Raw genomic sequence first — 17,883 nt, 5'->3', positions numbered from 1 at the left:
CGGTGTGTCTCCACCAACTTCACTGTACATAGGTAAACTAGCTTGCGACTCCCTCTCAACATCTTTCCCGTACATCGTTCTCCTTCCGTCTGTAAACCCTGGAGTAGTTGCTTCAAGAGTCATGCCACCATCGTCGTCGTCAATTTCCGATGGACCAAATCGACCGACAGCCAATTCACTGACCGTTGGATACGGTGAGAATGGTGAAACTCTACCGTCTAGATTTTTCTCTTTTGTGTCTAATGGTGGAGATTTGGAAGGTATCATGTCTGGGTTGACCTTTTTGAACCTATATACTTTAATATAATACCAGATACCGACGACGATGGCGGCACCAATGAGAATTAGAAGTGCGAGAACAATGGCTGTTGCAGCACCAGCACTCAATGTTGTCGATGTTTCGTCGTCATTTGTCTTACAAGTTGCTGTTTAAAACACAAAATACACATAATTTAGCGATAAATACATGTTATGACATATAATTCATTTGTTTATGTATAAAATATGCATTTTCACTTGGCATAAAGTTATAACATACAATTTTATTTTTAAAAAGGCAAAGTTTTTCCCCTACTTTTTTTATTCAAAATATAAAGTGAATAAGCTAATATTAATATGTTTTCCTACAAAAAGTAAATATTTTTCTTTTTAAATTCCTTTTTTGGAAAAGAAATCGTGAAAAAGAATTTCGTCAACAAAATTTTAAAAAAAATTTTAAAAAGAAATTTTTAATTTGAGAAAATAAAATCGGGGACCTTAAATTAAAGGCCCGTATACAAAAAAAGTCCCTTACAGTTGCCCCATAAAAAATCCCTTTTCCAGGCGGCCAATGAGGTGACGTTCTGTTTGGGTTAAAACGCTTGCGGAAAGTTTCACTTGTCCCAGCTGACTCTATTGATGCCTGAAACAATTGATTGTAGTTGTTTAAAATGTTTTTTTAAAATTTTAAAAAGTATTAAATTTGAAAAGGTTTTCCTTTCAGGAAATTGAAATAGTTTCAGTTAGCGAATGTTAATTTCTGCAAAACTAACTGTTTAATACTTTTTGAAATTTGGTTTTTTATAAAAATACCCAAAGAAAAAAAAATTTTTAAAAAATAAAATTTTTTCGAAAAAAAGAAGTAAGAAAATCGTGAAAAAGTAAATCACTTGGGGGGTAGTTTTTACCCCTGCAAAAAAATCTATAAGTAGAACTTTCGTTGTTTGCCATCTTGATTATAGATAGTGTAGGTTACACAACCTGATCCGTGTTGTTCATACACAGAGTGACCTACAGCTAAAACACAATGTAAAATCCATGATTACAACTTTTAACGCAATAATTAATATATAACGGTAATTTTGAAATAATATCACACTTTATGAACAATGTATACAATCATATTGACAAGGAATGCAAATAAAAATGTTGATATATAAATAAAATCTATGAATAGAAAAAGTAGGATCTTAGAGTAAATGTCATTTATTTTGACATATACTAGAGGGGTTTAGGAAATTATTTTAAACGTAGCTAGTGGCGAGCCATATAACATTACTTGGATGAGTATAATGTAAGTCAATGTTGTTACGATGGTAAGAAACGTCAAAAATGAAAAAAAAACCGTTTCCCAAGCCTATTTGAATAATTAACAAATAAAGAAATAGGTTAATGTTTTTACATTTCCTGTATAATCATTCTCATATTCGCTTGACTATTTTAATTGATCATTTCCATTTCTTCCGTTTGCAAATACAAAATGATATACATATCGTTCTACATGTATATACAGATAGTTAAAACCTTTTAGTAGTAAAAGAATAAAATGTTTCAAATAAACTGTCAACTCACACGAATATGCCATAACATCAGGACATAGTGTATAGTTAAATACAAGTTCACTTTTGTCTGAGCATCCATCAAGGTATGTCGTTGTGCACGAGCTTGAACTCGCATTGTACGTGTATATACCAGATATTGCGTTACCACAGTCTAACGCAGACTCATTGGCATGACCTGAAATAAGTCATGTACTGAGCATAATTATGATTATAAGTAATGAATCCTTACCACACCAAATATCTTTAGACTTTTTAGTAGTTCAAACACAACAATCTTGACAAGGCAGGTTTAATAACGTGCCTGTCTATATTCTGTTTTTCAGTTTTACCGCCCGGTAAGGCACAAAAGTAGTAAGAGACTTCCGGTCTAAGGTCGGTCTAAAATCTATTTGAATTCCTGTAAAATTTGCAGGGATGAACTGAATATAAGAAGAATAATCATTTGGCATTTCAAAATTACAAATTGACATCTGAGAATCTCAATGGCCTTTCTAAAATAAAATGTAAAGAATAGTTCTTGCCATTCTAAAATAATGTTTTAAGGATAGTTCTTTCAATTATAAATAAAATGTTAAGGACAGTACTAAAATAAATGTACGGGCTACTTCTTTAAATCTCTAGTTAATTTGCTAAGATATTTAAGTTCTGTTTAACTTTAGTCTTACAACAAAACATTTTACACTGTGTTTAGATCTCATTACATTTTCTAGTACTTAAAAACTTAGTGAGTTTATTTCTTACAAAAACTTATTGGGTTATAAATTTTGACCACCAATAATGTTGTTCACAATCCTGTAAGTTTACTCATGCATATGAAAATATCGAAAAACACAAAACAAGAAGTATTTTTTTAAAAAGATACTCGGCCGAGGTAAATCTGCCTTTTCTTTAAAATGTTATTAGGGAATTTTGTATTCATAGATTATGTTAGCAGTGCCTGTTTGATAATGTAAAAAGTAAAGGTATTTCTTGTGTAATTCAGGACTTCATTAAGGTTAGTTCGGTAGTCCAATAAACTGTACTACGAGCTGATGTGTTATTTTATGTATGGACAACATTGACCTAGAATGTTGAAATATTTTAACTACATGTACGAAAAGAAGGTTCTGAATCACACGAGTAATTACTCTTTGACCAAAGTTTTCATGAGGTAAATCAGTTTTGTTTTTTTCATAGATACATGGATCTCAGCAGTCATCGGTTTTTGTTATACATGTATATTTTGATATACCGTAATGCTTTACTTTTGAAAGTAATAGAATGATAATTATAAAACTATTATTTGTATTTTGAAACCATATTAACGTATCAAAAATAAGGATACGAATAATCGCACACAATTCCACTATTATACCAAAGATGCAACCACGTATAAAACTTACACTGATTCTAATAAGTTTTTTCGTTTCAATTCGTTTTTTACCCTCGTGTATGTCGGTTTAGATTGGAACAGAAATTATTTAGCAATATGTATGCTTCTGAATTTCAAATTTAAAGAGAATCAATTAAGCAATTAAATTTTAATCAATTCAAACTTTAATATCAAGTGTATTCCCGACAAAAATACCGAAAGACATTTAAAATCCGGAGGAATATAAACATTCTAAGTAATCTGTGTCATCTAAAAAAACTTTTGGAAACCTTTTACAATGACAAATCATCGGTGGCGGTTATATAAATATTTTAGAATTATGCAAACAAAATAAACTACATGTATATATCAATTGAACACATCAATCACTTATTGGACATAAATAACTGAGAGTTTCGAATAAATTCGTGTGTTGTGTGTTTTTCGATGTTTTCATGCATGATCGTCAACGTTATTGGTGGTCAAAAATTATAACTCAATAATGATGTAAAATAATTTGTAAGAGGAAACATGGTTTAACAGAACTTACTCCACATCCCCTCATCACATTTAAACTATTACTAATTTGGAGCAGAAAGTAGGTGACTATTTAGAGGTTTATAAACACCTAAACGTATAACGACGATAAGATGAGGAAGCCCTTTATTGAAATCGACAGCTAGCCCTCATGATATAAGTTAAATGTCCCAAGCTCTTCAAATCTTCCACCGATGTCACTGGCCTCTCAATGACGTACACGTACCGAGTGGAAGAGAGAGAGCAGGTTTAAGGTGACATTGCATAGTAGGGGGAAATTATTAAAAACATGTTATAATGGTGTCGGAATAAAAACTATACGTGTGTGTAAAGATACCTGATTTAACAAGAAGTCTGATTTGGTCCACATCAAAGGACACATCGTTACAGGTTTCTGTCCGACTGAAGGAATGAGTAGCTTGATTGAATGTTACTCTGTTTATGTTTGTATTTGCTAAAATAGCTGAAATGTTTTAAAAGAATATAAGCATGTTCATTTTTGATTGAAGCCACCAACACTTTAGAAACACTTACATTGCGGTATATACTTGCGTATGAACACTCAAAGATGTCGTTATGTAATCCTTGCTAGTTGTCGGTACTTTCAATGCTTTGTTTATTAACAATGTGGTAAATGGGGCATATAAATATATATCAAAAGTTCTTGTTATTGCCTAATCGTGTAAAAACTAAAGCTATTTTAAAATAGTAAGATATATAAGCATAAATTATGTAGATGTATATTTTTTTAATTTCTAGTATGTCTCTAAATCTAATAGATATATTACTAAGATAAATGTAACGTACTAGTTTGAGGATAATATATATATTTCGTAGACGACTGTCTGCTAAGCTCGAAACATAATGCAACTTTAAATGGATCTGTTATTCCCAGATATTGGAAGGAATTCGATCTGTAAAAAATAGAAACCGAAATTGCTTTTATATGGATATTATGAAATAATTATGCTTAATATTAAAAAAATTGAGCGTTCTGTTGCGCAGTTCTGTAATATATGTCTAGATTAATGTGACTATTACCTATAAATGGCATATAAGCATAAATCAGTTGCAACAAGTATCAAACAGTACTACAAGAAGGATAAAGCAAAGATTTACTTACTGTAAAAATGTATTTAGTTGCCTGTCATATGCCCGCATTATGAAAGACTTTTTTGGGGGCAATTTATAAAGTGTTATTTAAATATGAAGTGTATATGATATAGTACTTACAAGCTGTAGTACCTCCCACTGCCCAGTGAAACACATTCGAAAGTTAGAGACCCAAAATCAACAATCCCTGAAACTGTGAAGTGGGTCGAGTTGAATGTAACAGTTCCCATATCACTAGAGTGCCACGTGCCATCTTGGAGTTCAGATGGGTATGTGCAGGAACTTCCTATTGAAATTGAAGGAGACAGGAATTTCTTTGAAGCAGTTATTACTGATTTTGTGTTGAATAAAAACACATAGGTTGAATAGATGTACTTCTATATTCTAAGATTTATTTCTTCCTTCTTTATCATTCATCCATTGGCAAAGTGAGTCCTTCATTTTTAAAAAGATCCTATTTTAGTTTCGCCAGTATAAAGCACCACATTTACTACAGTATATAAAAAACGGAACAACAAAAAACGTGGACATGAAGGCAAGAGATAATATTTGTTTCATTTGTTTACAGAGTCTGTCCTTATTTCAAGATCTCCAAATTGTTTCACTAGAAGTCGCCACTATGGACGATTTGTTCCATCTTTTTAAAACTCCATCACGAAAAAAAATAATATGATTGAAATCTATTATTCGTAAATCATATTAAAGAGAATTAAAAAAGGATTTACATACCTGATAAATGAAATCCAAAATAAGCCAAAATCAAAAGATTTAAGACATGTTTAGCCGATGTTTTCATCTTCAAAGCGTATTCTTGCTCGCTAGTTTCTTTTATGTAATAGCTGCATCTTTTTGCTTAAACCATCCTTATGTGCTAATTTAAGCGTTCCTCCATTTTCTTTTGTTCCATTCACAGACGCTATGGAGATTAATCCTTGACCGGAAGTGCCGCTTTGATCTTTTATTTTTTTACAAAGTTTTTTTTATAGATATGATAGTAACAAAATAGAATTTGTAGAAGAAATATTGCAGTGTTCGTAAAATTGTTTTATAGATGCATTTTTCAATTAAAGTTTTTAACTGTATAAATTTAATTTATAACTTAGATTTCAAACTTTTAAGAAGTACATGTATTAATTTAATCCTTAATATTACAGGTTATAACCCTTTAACCAGATTTGCTAGATTTACGTACTAATGGTATACAGTTATAACATGACGGAAAGTACAATAACATTCTGAACTCTGAATACGTTCACTTGTTTTAGACATATGTTAATATCTCTTTTTAGTATAATCTTTAGCAGCATGCAAACACACGGGTCATTGTTAGTTTATTGAAATATTCTTGAATGGGGAGTTTTTTCGAGAAATATAAAAGGAAACAGAAACAGAATTGTAATGATTCATTAAGCCTCAAACTACTACTTTTATTTATTTTGTGTGTCCTGTGACAGTTTCCTGTAACTCATTTGCCATATAGCTTAATTATATTTTGCTTTTTTGCGTTTGACATTTAGTATAGTTATAGTGATTTATTATTTTGTGTGGAAGCCAAAATACCAAGTTGTTTACATATTGCTACCTCTCTAACAAAGTATCTCACATTTAATGCTAATTTCTTAAAGATCCTGTATGTTTAGTGATTGATATTGTTACTGTGTGTTATACCACTTGTAATTACATATGTTTAATTAGGTCCTTTCAACTCGTAAGGACAAAAATGTGTTCCTGCAAGTACGGCCCAGGATATTAATCAAAATTAATGCCCTTATTGGAAATTGTAATTATAGAAATAAAGTGCTATACCTATTTGATTGGAATTCGTAATTCATGAATAAGCCAACTAAAATGCAAATGTTAAGAATTTTTATTAAATAAATAAAACATGGTAGGATCAATTGAGAACTCCATGTTTTTGTCATTCATTTACTTAGAAAAATTTTCTGTCTAAAAAGATAATGAGAAGGGCTAGGAACGGTTTAAGTTTTCCTGACGTTCGTGTATCGTGCGACATTTTAATCTTTGCATCAGTATTTGAACTTTTGTCCTGTGTTTTTGTTCGGGGTATCATAGTGTTTTATTTTCATTTGTGTATAAGTCATGTTATCGTATAAAAAACAATATTCTTCAGTAACGTCGCTAATTAATGACTTGTTTTTGGTGCTTAATGTATCAGTGAAATGTAAATTAATCAGTCTAAACAACCCTTATAATATTCAAAAGTACTAGTATTTCATGATTATCAGTTGTGCAAGTACGACATTTCTTAAAAACTAAATGCGTTCCTCTCAAACTAATCCTTTGATCTATCACGACTTCCTAATTTATTGGTAACTTTACATATTCAAAATTATTCAACATACAGACATGTATAGATTTAAATGACCCTACGTAACGGGGATCAAATTCATAACAATGTCGGCTGTTGCAGCTAAACAAAACTTTAACAGTGATTAATATGCCGCTAATCCTATAAGTTTTATATATTTGAACTCGGATTAGCGAATGTCAATTTTTAATCGCTAAGTTACTGCAATTTATTTTCAATATAGTAAACGCGTTCGAAAATTAAATTTATTTCTTAACAACAATATTTTAAATATCACTTTAAATAATAAAAAAAGAGAAAATGGTATCTAAATGTTAATGAAAATTAGGAATTTTGATTTGAATTTTTCTTGCAGCAATCGGTATATATTTAAAACCTACTTCCGGCGATTGATGTATCCATAGTTACATTAAACCGAAAATGGCGGATCTACATTTGGTTCAATAAGAAATGGCTTCTAGTGTCGTCTTGGCTGAAGATGGCAAGCTTTTTTATCACTAGGAGTGTTTTTTTCTGCTGCATTATTGCTTTTTGTTCAGGTAAACAGTTACTTTTATTTATGTTCTTTCATATTTGATAAACTTTTCAAGGCATTGTCTATCTTAAATATAGGCAGGTTTTCAACATTTAAATATAGTCAGTGAGATTTTACTTTTAAAAATTTAAATTGTCGTAAGATGATTGATAGTTTGCCTTTCTTCAACTTATAACCGAGCACATTGAACATTACTGCTTGTAAGTATCATACTTAAAGTTAGTAAAGTTCACAGTAGTGTTAAAATTATTGTCTATGTTAGTCTTCATTTCATCGTACTCGACTTTTACGTTAAAACATTTAGCTATTTGCCTTATATAGGCTGTACGTTTCCTACATACTTGCGTGGGTCGTGGCTTAGCAGTGAAAAAGATGCCCTCGTGTTTGCTGATTCATCCCTATCGGGTTTCAAGGTGGCAACATTTTCCACTGACAGTTTTACGTGCATTGAGGAATACTCTGGCAAATATGTATTGAAGTGTGTATATTATTTCGTTTTAGTACTTTTATGTATTGTAAGAAAGGCTTTTATTTAGTTTATACGAATTTATTTGATCTCGATTGTGCTGGAAGCTACACACTTATTGAAACTCTCTCGAATCCGTTTGATTGATGTTTTTGTTTTGTTTTCATGTTTTGATGACAAGTTATCACGGAAACTTTAAAATATCTTTATATTATTTTATTATATGTCTCTCTAACACGTTCTGAAAGTATTTTATTTGTTTTGTCTTTTTATGAAACCAAGGTATATTAATTATAGTAATTTTCATATGTTTTTCCAGATCTGAATCATTTAAGCGTTTTGGTTTATCATTCTATGCCTACCTTTGCATTGACCTTCAGCAAGTTACTGACATCACCACAGGCGATCTGTATAAATATTATAGAGCTACACGTAAGTTAAATTTCTAAAACGTTGACAATAATAATCAAATGACAATAACAACACAAAGCAAAAGACACCGGGTATCTTCCTGTTCTAGGCTGTCATTTCAAGTTTCCTAACGCTTCTGTAATTCACTATAAAAAAACATTCTATAAGATAAATATTAAGTTCATTAGACAAAGAGCTTTTAATTAAATGATTTAACCTAATGATAATGATATCGGTAAAAATCAAATTTTGTACATATCTATCTAATAATGCATGTGATCGGTAGTGGACGGATCATAACTCGTAGAATGCACGATTAATATTGTATGAGCGCGTTGTTTCATCTGTTTATATACTTATTACAGCTCAACAGTCAGATGCAAATAATGAGCGGGTTTTGTTTAAATTGGCTTCCTTCCCTCAAGCTACTGGCTCTGAAGTGTGTACAGTCACAGACTACACCGACGTACCATACAGTGTCTTGATGAAAAATGGTTAACTCAGTGTTTAAACTTCTAAGCAGAAGTGTTTTGTGTTATATTTATGTTTTCAATAGACAGTTACAGAAAACCCAGAATAAGTATCGTATAAAATAACAAGTAACAACATATGCATAGTACCTCAACGCACATATTTCGTAATTTAATGGATATAATGAAAAGATTCGTTATCCAATACAAATTGTCAACACATTTTCCCCTTTAATTAGCTTCAATAGTAATGAAAAAAATAAACACGCACAAAACTAAAAATGGCGGTAACAAGTCAGAGATATCGAAATGTTTTCATGTCAATACTTTTTGAATTACAGCTTGTTTTGTCCTCCAGAAAGAAAGTAATAAAGTTATTTCGACTAACATGTTTCAGGTACGATAGAAAATGTGAAGAGTAATTGCGGAATCCCATTTCTGGGAAACTTTGCGTACACTTACGATACCGGCTCCGGTAACTTGTGCAATAACTCCGCAGTGACAGTTTGCACGGATAAAACCACGATGACCTGGGACTACACACAATGTTCACAAATTCAAGCTTACTCAGGTTCGGTTTTTAGTTCATGAATAAAATAATTTTGGCAGTTAGGTGAACGCTGTTCATAAATCTGACAGAAGGGAAAAAATCAAAATATTTGATTTGTTGTTTACCTTTACCGACCATGAACGTTGCTGCCCTTTTCGTCATAATTATATTGAGAAATTTTATCAAAGATGTAAATTATTAGAATGAGTATAATTTTCGTTGAATAACTAATAGTTATTTTATCTTTTCGCAGTTAAGGCGTTTAACTAAAATATATTAAAAAAGATAATAAAATAGAAGATGAAAAACACTTTTTAGTCCAATGTCCCTTTTACAACAACATCAGAGTAGACATTTTTAGTGAACAATTTATGAATGAAGATTTTATGAACATGAACGATGATATGAAAATGAAATATCTTGTTGTAAGTTTTCCACGAAAAGTAGCTAAATACCTTGTTAATGCTTATCTTAAAAGAAAGAAATCCTTGTTTAATCGTTGAAATATTTATCCTGTAATAATTATGATGTGTACAGTATAATAATTTCATGTGAACTATTTATAATGTATATATGTTTCAGGTGACTTATTGGTCCATTGGGCCGGGTGTTATGTTAAATTATTTAATTTCGTTATTTGTAAACTGTCATACACATGTCACTATAATAAAATATTTACTTACTTACTTACTTACTTATATTAGTGTATGCCAAATGTATAAAATTGTTAGATATATACAGAAAGAGAGATATCAAAAACGAGAATATCATATCAGAATAAACAGAATTGTTTCAAATAACCTAACTTTAAAAAAAATATTGTCAATGAAATTTTAAATTTATTCTAGCTGGTGGCGTAACAAACTGCATATACTCAACGGAGGTTAACAGTGTTTATACTATACATGTATATAACCAAGATACGACAACTGATCAAAGTACTACGTACAGATTTACATGCTATGTAAGTAGTTAAATAATATATCTAAACGTTTACATATAAACTATTTTTTTTTAAAAAAACAAATGAAGGGTCGTTCAAATGAAAAATTCTCTATATTAAGTTTGAAAATCTGATTTTGTAAAGTCTTCTACTTTAATTTTTTTTTGTTAATTTGTATTTAAAGTTGAATTATTATTATATTTTATGTGTTTATATATCATTGTGTGAGCATTGCCAAATGGTAATAACATTAAACTGATTCAATTTATAAAATATCAATGATAAATTTCATTTTTCGTTGTTATACAGAGGGCAAGGGGTTATGGTACAGTTTATGCTACCCAGTATCCAGGTGACTGTCCATCCACTATGAATGAAACTAATGTCGCATCTCCTGGGGCTACCCTGGTTATGACCTCTAGTCGTATGTTTACATTTAAAATTACTTATATATTCCAGATACTATATAAAAGACATATATTACTACAGCCAGTCATAATATTTTTTGTCTGATTCAAAGAGTATACATATATATCTCGGACAAAGATTCATAATAAAATATTTAAGTTTCAGTTAAAAAATAAAATTCGAGTATGTAAAATATAATTGGTTTCTTATCTAAAGTGTTAAGACGTTAATGATGTATAACTTACATGTATATTCTCGTATTTCGATTAAATCAGAATGATAAACATTTCATTTTTTATATTTTCTTTTTCAGTTCTTTGCGGTAAGTATATCAACTCCTTTAAACAATGAGTTCAATTGGTCAAGTGAGCGATTTAGAGCCATCTTGGCCATCTTGTTTATAATAAGTTGTTAAATTGCCTTTAAGATTTTACAGAAGAGATGTCTTTCTCCATGGTATTTACTTTCCTGGTACAGGGAAAACAAGTCTGCGGGAAAAGTCGTAGTATTTCATATCCCCTATCAATTTTGTAATGATGTGTAATTGATCCAAATGATTTATTTTATGTGCTCTTATAACTTTTATTACGTTTACTTTATATATTAGCTTATGATGAATCAAGTTCTTCGGCGTTGTCAGCTGGTGTAATAGCAGCTATTGTTATTATTGTTGTGCTAATATTGGCGCTGATAGCTGCCGGAATCATCTACTATCTGTATCAGAAGAGGAAGAAGAAAAAACAAGCTGAATGGGAAGCTGCAAATAGAAAGGTACCTGGGTTTTTATTGTAGAATCATCCTAATACATTACCTTGACTTGACAAATTTTCAAATAGGCTACAAATACTCAAAAGTACATTGAAACTGAGGGTCGTAGATTCAGATCCCATTAGGGTCAACTCTATATGTCCCAGCTTTAGTTCAGAAATATGTCCATAAGTTATATTTTTTTAATTTTGTATATAGCTGTCTTTTATGGTATACAGTCAAATTTTTCAGTTCCTTATAATGCCGAGCGCAGACATATCACAATAGCTAATAAAAAGGATTTTCAATTTAGTCTTGCTACTGGTTGAATTTTCTTCACTGTTCTTCCATTTCATTACTGTTCTACAGTATTACTAATATTCACACATGAGGCGTATTTAAAAGTATGACCGGTGCCTACTTTCAGGATAGTAAATGTTTATAGGAGAGCTGTGATTTAATATTATAAAGTCAACAAGAATACTGCAAATTTACATATTTTCATATAAAATGACAGGTTGATCCAGATGAATTGTCGCCGAATATGCGGCTTGGTTTACCTGACGAGACAAGATATGACCTTGACCGCTTGATGTACTCTCCCGACAACATGAAAAATGGTCTCATCAAGAGGTCACAAAGAAAAGATATGATGGGTTTGGAGGGTCTCGAAGTATGTACACGTCTTTTCATTCAATCTTTTCTTCATAATTTAAATAGAGGATATTTGTTTGTTTCAGTGTAAGATCGAAAAATATTTCACCGAGTGAACACCAGATGCAATATTTTCCACGAGTGGCGTAGCCACGAGTGAAAATATAATAGCTGGGGTTCACGAGTGAAATATTATTTGATCTTACATGTAAAACAAACAAATTTTCTGTTTATTTCATGATTTTTTAACGATTTTTACACCATTTTACTGATTTTTGCCGCGTAACGTCATGCTCATCAAATAATGACGTCACAATGTTGAAGCAAAATATAATTCCATGATTATTTTTAGATTTTAGAAGTTTTTCAGCACAACGTTCGTAAATATTTACGAACTACAGTTATCACGTACATTTTTTGTTATGATTGACTACATTTCCGCTGAAAAAAACATTCATTAATTATAAATATTTTATTTTTACGCCAAATATAGTTCGGCTACTGTGAAATTATATTTGGTAATCATTACTGTGAAATTATCAGAATATAATTAACCGTTATAATTCAGTAATCTACTGCAAAACATGTAATAAGAAACGTTTAATAAGAGATTTAAGGATAGATAACACTCATAAGTATTTTTGTTTAAACTCGCTATTCTCTTGTAATTTCGATAGATTGCTCACTAACAAAGAAATTAACTTTAAATCCAAAATTTGAAAGTTAAAAAGGTTCGTCTTGCAAGGAGGCATGTACAATGGTGAATATATATATATTATCAATTAATTTTCGGAAATCATTTTGATAGTAAAACTTTATTATTTCTTATTGATAAATAGGCTTAGTTTATTATTATTATTATATATTTTCTAGGGTTACAATGAAGGTCAGCTGTACATGGATGAGGATCAAAGGCAGACTGCAGTAAGTAATGATTAGAAAAAGCTGAAATTTGAAATGGAATGTTGACATATGAAAAGGAAACAAAATTACAAGTGCAATTTAATGATTTTCATCAGGATAATGTTAGTTTAACGTTCAAAATGTTTTTGTTAAATAGTTAGTCAATTTGGAATAGGTCTGAGACGTGACTTAATGTCACATCTTTAATTAAACGAGTAATTCATGGAAGATTTTTTTCAGCTTGAAGCTCATATGTATGCGGAGAAAAGGAAAAGAAAAGATAATAAAGACGAGTTCAAGGCAGCAGAGAAAACAAACAAAGTCTTCTCTGACAGAATCAAAGATCTTGCTAAAGGACGAAAGAGGCCGTTAAAAGCACTTGCATTAGCCAAGCTCAAATTTCGACCAAAGGCAAAACGTTAGTGTTGTCATTTACATCTTTGAATATTAAGAACTCAGTATATTGTATATTATTATTATTTCTTAGAAATAAATATATACAAAATGTAGTATAATCATTTTCTACATTTTAGTTTGAATCTAAGTCAATGATTATTTCAGAAGAGAATTTTTTTTATGTAATGTTGGTTAAATATTAAGTAAAAAATATTAATTTAAATTACAACCCCACCAATATTCGTCTTAATGAAAATACAGCAAAGGCAGACACTGGTTCCGAAGATGGCAGAGGAACAACTGCAAAGGATATAGTAATACAAGTTGAAGAAGCTGATAAACTAGGGCCAGCAGAAAGTAAAAGAAAGACAAGGTTTGCAGACGAAGACCAGGATAAGAAACTTGGTGAAGATAAAACAGATTCAAAGAAGGCAAAGGTTAGAATTGTAAATGTTTCTGCTGTCAAAAAATAAAGTGAAAATTGTGTATTGTTAGTCTTAACTAAATTGTAATTTTGTTTTATTGAAATCAGTTGAAAGCTGTGTATGAGTGCTCTGTGTTTGTCTTGTGATAACTTTTAGATAAATTTTTGACAGCTAGAATTTCTAACTATAATTATGATTTATGTATACAATGACTTGCTTCTGTCGTTCTGATAGTTTTTAAGCAACCACAGAGCATTTAGAGCAGGCTTTAATTCATTATATGACACCTTCAGATTCAAGCATTTTTTGTATTTCATAGAAATTGGAAGATGTAGAAACTCTAAGTGATATTGCTGACAATGAAAATGCAGTTGATGATTTGTCAGATGACGAAACCAAAGAGCCACGACTCATTTTGCCTAACCTAAATCCTAAAAAGGATAAACGCAAAGTAAGTCCAAAAGCAAAGATTACATATGACTTTCTGTAAACTGAATGCTCTGTGGTAACTTGTTACATTATGAATTGAATTATGATTTAAGGGGTAACGTTCCAGCTGAATTATACTTTAAAAATTATTTTCACACTTGAGTATGACGTTACCACAGACATACACTTTTCAGGGAAAAGTCATATTTTAATTAGTTTTATTTTGTTAAATATTTGCACAATTTCAGAGAAGGAATAATAATATTGGAAAGCAAAAGAGAAAGAAACTCGTTGTTTCTAGATATATACCATACCAAAATACTCCATTTGTAAGAAAAGTTGTTCTTTTTCGGCCTACATCTGGTTCCCCGAAAAAGAAGAAAACATCATGGCATACACCACCAAAACTTAGACCAAGATCAAAGCCGTGGTCGGCAATGATCCGACGATTACGCAATGCTAGGGCAAACACAGTTTCACCAATGCCGTCTGTGCCAACACTAAGACATAAACTTCATGGTAATAATTCGAGAAGAGGGTTACTTACATGATTGAATTATAATTAAAGGCTCCTGTCATTGTTTATCACTGTAACAGTCATGTATCAACCACATTATATGAATTGCTGTTCTGTCAAATATTGTCTCATTCTATTACAACAAACTTGAAATGATATAATACTTTACAGAATATGTTTATGATTTTTTTGTTTTAAGCTATAAACAAACCTTTCTTTTAGCACATCAATCAATACCTAAGAATCACTTCGCAATGATTAATGTAAAGCACTCTACATAATTATGATATTGTTAAATTAACTTTATATTAGAATTGTGTAATAATCAATCAATACTTAGATGAAAAAATATATTATCTTACAATTTTATGAACGAATTAAAGTATAATGTAAATACAACCCAATTTTGAATCATTTTTTCATTTGCAATGTGTATCTCTGTATACCTCAATGTTCTATGCGGATTCTTACAGTCAAATTTGTTGTAAATTTCAGCGTCCGAAAGATCGGTTCTCACTTGGGCCGAACCCGCAAACACCCGGTATGCCTCACAACACGAGGTACATGCCACCTAAATCAAGACAAAAATCACCGCAAGAATTCACCGAACCACTAGTTATATCAAGAAATGCTAACCATGCTTCGCTACCCCCTCTTGCACGTATTCATAGGAAAGATAACCCACGTGCTTGGAAGGAAGCGTTCGGGGATAAAACTAATGGGATGGAGAGTATTGATATTGAATCACTGAAGAAACGACTTCCAGAGAACAGATGGAAAAAGTTGCTCGAAGAACTGTACAGAGACAAGAAATACTTCGACTACGTAAAAAGTAAGTTTTGATTATTCATATATGTAAAGGAAATATTTAAGCAAACAAATTTACGAAAGGTTGTCTTATAAAACGATTTCGCTTAAACATACATTGTGTGTATGTACAAATGTGCTTGTATATTTCAATCTAACTGGTGTCTTAAACTTTTAGAATCAACAACAACGTCTGAGAAAGACTTGATGAGTTCTGCTGATGAGAGTCTTCAGTATTTATATGGAAGGGCTTTATTTTGGGAATTACAAGAACCTATTCCGGCACGACCTCCATCTCATGTAAAAAGAATGTATTCAAGATACGAATCTCCTAAAACTAGCGGATTACAGCGCAGTTCTACAACACTTTCAAGAAGTGGGCATAAACGTGTACCCCGAACACCTTCAACCCAAGTAAGCAGATTAAAGAAACGGGACAATTTGAACAAAAAGAAGAAAGACAATTTGAACAAATTAGAATCCCAGAAATCGCCATTACCCGAATTTTTTGAGGACGGCACGCAGACTGATTTCTCTCCAATTCCAATGACACCAGTTATGATATCAGATATAAACAACATCGACAATGATGATAGTAGACTATCCTTACAAGGTTCCGTAGCTCTAGAACGTTTTGAAACACCTGTTATACCGTTTACAAAAGAAGTTACAAAGAGTGATATAAAATTAGAAGAGTTTGATACAAATATGTTTGACGAAGAGGATCCAAACTATATGTATCAACCGTACCAAGAAGAAGAGGTGAAAGTTGCTGTATAACAATTAATTTACATACAAATTTTGAAACATCAGAAACGTTGCATTATATCTATGTTTCCTGGTTTTCAGAACTACAAGTGTGTCTTTTCGGTTCACTCATCACTTTTGATGTCATGTGCAACATCAGTTATATGTATAATTGATTTATGTTTTGTTTTTCGGTATAAACAATCTTTAAAATATATGGAAGATAGGGTGACAATTTAGACAATCGCTGCGATGATAGTTTCATGATATAATTATTGGTTTGGCAAATATCATTTCATTACTCAAAATCGCTAATAATATATATATATGTATAATGTCTTAACGAAAGCTGATAAGTCTTATTTACCAGTTGTATATAATGTATACATAGATACATTTATTAAACTTAGCGTGAAAGAATAGTTATATACATGTATGTTTGCTTGATAGAATGCATAAATGAATATATATGAATGATTAAAGTTAGGGATTGACTCCCTTTCAACTCAATTTCTTCCAGATTTTATTGTTCATTTGTTTATAATATGTTATAGCTCACATGCTATGATAACTTACTCACACTCACTCAGGCATTTAACCGTTGAAAATGGAATACAATACTTTAACGTAGTATTCTCCCCTGTGTTGTTTTGTGAGTTAACTGACTCTCTAATATGTTTTTGCGACGGACGCGCCCTCAGGCGCGTTCAGAGCTAAGTCATCTTCATGGGAATTCGTTGGCTACAATCGCGCAGTGTGTCCTAAACCGATTAACATCCCAAAAAATAGTACATGAATTTGATCCTTCAAAACTCCCATACTTTGTCTTGATATCTTAAAATCTTCCATATTTAGCCTTTTCAATTTCAAATTAAGTTATCCAAGTTAAAATATGAACGTATATTATTGATAAAAACGTTGTAGTCCCGTAGTATTATTGCGCAATATGCAAATTACTGCCGAAACGATTTACCGCTGTCGAAAAAGTAGGACAGCAAATTATACTACAATAAAGGTGTAACCTCTGAGTTCCAAGACATTATTAGTAGGAAATAAATATTTCTTCATTATACAAAACATTATTATTAACAAATCGAAAGTTAATCAAAAGTTTTTCGTGACTCTAGGATAACTCGCGCAATAATAAAAGAAGAACTATTTTCATGACTCATACCGCGGGTTTAGCTGAATATTCAGCAGTTATTAATATCTTAGATACAGTACAATGGTTAGTATAAATATCTATTTTTGAAAATGCATGTAAGGAGAGAGTTTTTCAACACTTGACCGCCATGTAGTCTTTCATGGTAAGGAAGTTATAATAT

The 17,883-nt window shown here is 31.2% G+C and overlaps 1 protein-coding gene across 1 annotated transcript; it reads left to right on the top strand.

Moving 5' to 3' along the window:
• The first annotated feature begins 7,351 nt into the window (after nucleotides 1–7,351).
• LOC132755368 (uncharacterized) lies at nucleotides 7,352–17,150 on the top strand. The gene is made up of 16 exons (XM_060746240.1): nucleotides 7,352–7,689; nucleotides 8,007–8,163; nucleotides 8,471–8,583; nucleotides 8,928–9,056; nucleotides 9,430–9,603; nucleotides 10,431–10,546; nucleotides 10,835–10,949; nucleotides 11,247–11,255; nucleotides 11,541–11,704; nucleotides 12,198–12,353; nucleotides 13,208–13,258; nucleotides 13,478–13,655; nucleotides 13,895–14,070; nucleotides 14,378–14,509; nucleotides 15,500–15,836; nucleotides 15,990–17,150. Exons 1-16 carry the CDS (start codon nucleotides 7,629–7,631, stop codon nucleotides 16,589–16,591), a joined length of 2,670 nt encoding a protein of 889 aa, XP_060602223.1. The 5' UTR covers nucleotides 7,352–7,628; the 3' UTR covers nucleotides 16,592–17,150.
• Nucleotides 17,151–17,883: the final 733 nt, after the last annotated feature.

The sequence above is a fragment of the Ruditapes philippinarum genome, unplaced genomic scaffold (genome assembly GCF_026571515.1).
Source record: "Ruditapes philippinarum isolate M1 unplaced genomic scaffold, ASM2657151v2 ctg183_1_1_1_1, whole genome shotgun sequence".
NCBI lineage: Eukaryota > Metazoa > Mollusca > Bivalvia > Venerida > Veneridae > Ruditapes > Ruditapes philippinarum.
This window is presented reverse-complemented; position numbering and strand designations above follow the sequence as displayed.